The 2,673-nt window shown below is 45.5% G+C and overlaps 1 protein-coding gene across 1 annotated transcript; it reads right to left on the bottom strand.

Moving 5' to 3' along the window:
- Window positions 1-1,062: 1,062 nt before the first annotated feature.
- On the bottom strand, window positions 1,063-2,010 carry LOC107150154 (vomeronasal type-1 receptor 90-like). Its single transcript, XM_015495106.1, has one exon. The coding sequence runs from the start codon at window positions 2,008-2,010 to the stop codon at window positions 1,063-1,065; it is 948 nt and encodes a 315-aa protein (XP_015350592.1).
- Between the last annotated feature and the right edge of the window lie 663 nt (window positions 2,011-2,673).

The raw sequence follows: 2,673 nt of genomic DNA, 5'->3' as shown, positions 1-2,673 counted from the left end.
TTAGGTTTGGCATTGTGAACTACCTGTCGCTCTCCCAGGGCAATAGATTGTCCAATGCATGTGACCTTTGTCTCTGGTCTACTAGGAAGATACTTCATTGTAGCTCTGGAGATGGGTGTAACCTGTTGGGAACTGGACAGGCCACCCTTAATTGCAACAGGCATATGAAAAAAGTGGTAGTTGTGCAAGATATTTCTCTTCCCAATGCTGGTAGCAGGCCCTCCCTGGCCCCTGGGGACTCAACCCCCAGTTCTTTGTTATGCATGTCAATGTGGCCAGCTCACAAGGCCGTGAGGCGGGCTTGCGGTTCCCTGTTTATCTGCCTCGCACATATGTGTCTCTCGGGAACATCTTGACCTGTTCGAGCCTCCTGATAGGGGACGGTGACGTGACGGTAACCCAAGGACGCAGTTATTACTCTCCCCTCCTCACTTTTGAGTAATTTCCCGCAGCTGTTAAAAAGATATATAAGGGGAACAAATTTGGCAATAAAGCGCACACATGCTCCCTCCTGGATGAAGAACCTTGGTGTCCTGTGTATTTTTAACCCCGCCGTCCCTCGCCAGACTCGGCTCTGTTAGCCGGACGCGGCATCCCAAGACTAAACAAAATTATTCTTCCAAAATGCATTCTTCAGGCAAAGAGTTAACAGTCAATGTCCATTTATGGACAGGGAAGGTATCTGCTTTAGACAAGCTCAGTAAGAAAACAGCCCGTGTATCATTTAACACCTTCTTTTTTGAACTATGAATTGAACACAGGGGAATTTAACCATTGGGCCACATCCCCAGCACTTTGTATGTTTTTAATTCGAAGACAGGGTTTCACTAAGATGCTTAGGGACACACATAATTGCTGAGGCTAGCCTTCAACTTGAGATCTTCCTGCCTCAGCCTCCTGAGCTGCTGGCATGACAGGTGTGCACCACCTCACCTGGTTTGATAAAGATCTCACAAAGAACAACACAAGTTTCAACTCCCTCATCCCCATTTAGGTTTTTTTCCAACATCAACTATATTTGGAAACTCAGGAGGAAATAACGTGGGATGACACTGTGAGGGGTTATCTGGCCCTGCGTAAACATGTCCTCATCCTCCCCAGTGTGGATTGGAAGAACTGGATTATTCGTTTTTCGGTACAAATGAGCATCAAAGCACTGACGGTGGCGTAGCCGTTGCCCACCAGCATCTGGAACACAAGGCGAACCGGATCCTTCTTCTGCATTTTCCCAGAACAGGAGGAGATCACGCAGTCTACAAAGTACATGACCACAATGGATGCCATGAGGAGCAGGATGGTCCTAGTGGCCCTCTGCTCTGGGGAGGCTTGTGGAATCCTGCTGGTGCTGTGGAGGTGCTGGCACTGCCTCTTATGCCTCCACAGGAGAGCCACCATGTACCCACTGGAGAGGGCCATGAGCCCCAGAAGGAAGATGTCCCGGAGTATTCCTACCAGGGAAAATAAGATCCTGTAATAGTAACCTGTGGGGGAAACCCTGCAGGATTCAGTGGAAAACCAAACATCTAATGTGTCATTGGTGGGGCCTTCAGTAGAGACTAAAATACGAATGTTAATGAACATGTTGAACACCCAGAGAATGAGAAAGTACCGCAGACTGTGCTGTGGGGACGTGTGCTTGAACTTGGCCAGAAAACAGCTTCTGGGGCTGAGGGTGGTGGCCTGCAGGACACTCAGCAGGCAGGTGGTGCTGACCGACAGGCTCCTCATCAGCCTGTACAGGTAGATGACGGCTTTACATGTGATGTCATTCCAAATATCCCGAACCCCCAAAATGTCTATATCCAGGAACACCCTGATTATGAGCATCAGCAGGTGAATCAGGGCCAGGTGAGCGATGATGAAATCAGTGGTTCTGATCCTGCGCTGGAGAAGGCACGTGAGGACGTGGAAGAGGAGCAGGAAGACGTTGGCTGTGATCCCAAGGGTAATTTGGGAAGAAAAGACATTTCCTACAGCCACAAAAATATGAAGTGTGCTGCTCTTGGTCATTTTGTCTTCTGGTGAAAAGATGGTACAGAGTCCATGTGTGAGGATAAAATGAGGATAAATTCTCATCATGACGATTGTTACCAGCTTCAACCTCCCCAACTACCAAGTCTGCCCACCTCAAAGTATGTTCATACTTATAGTTAGCTTTTTTTTTTTTTTTTTTTNCATTAAAACTGAAATAAAGAAAATGCCTTCATTCTATAGGGAGATATTTCATGAGGATGCCCTCATCAAATTGTCTATTACAATATTTCCTCTCTCTGTCCTCTGGAGAAATATCATTGCTGACTAAAAGAATATATGAAATCTTGTTCTCTTATGTAAACTCTTTAATCAGGGCGAAGTCTGGTCCTTGTAGCCCAGTTAAACAACTCAGTGAGACCCTGTCTCAAAATAAAAATAAAAGAGCTAGAGATGTGACTCAGTTGTTTAGTGGCTTTGGATTCAAATCTGGGTTTTAAAAAAACACTTAAACTATGATTAATTTTCATTATTCCTTTTTTTTAAAGAGAGTGAGAGAGAGAGAATTTTTTTAATATTTATTTTTAGTTTTCGGTGGACACATCTTTATTTTATTTTTATGTGGTGCTGAGAATCGAACCTGGGTCCCACCCATGCTAGGCAAGCGCTCTACCACTGAGCCACAATCCCAGCCCAATAATT

The sequence above is a fragment of the Marmota marmota genome, unplaced genomic scaffold (assembly GCF_001458135.2).
Source record: "Marmota marmota marmota unplaced genomic scaffold, marMar, whole genome shotgun sequence".
In the NCBI taxonomy this organism is placed as follows: domain Eukaryota; kingdom Metazoa; phylum Chordata; class Mammalia; order Rodentia; family Sciuridae; genus Marmota; species Marmota marmota.
This window is presented reverse-complemented; position numbering and strand designations above follow the sequence as displayed.

Bases quoted from the DNA above. Each gene is read 5' to 3' on its own strand.
- LOC107150154 (XM_015495106.1), bottom strand. From the start codon at position 2,010: ATGACCAAGAGCAGCACACTTCATATTTTTGTGGCTGTAGGAAATGTC.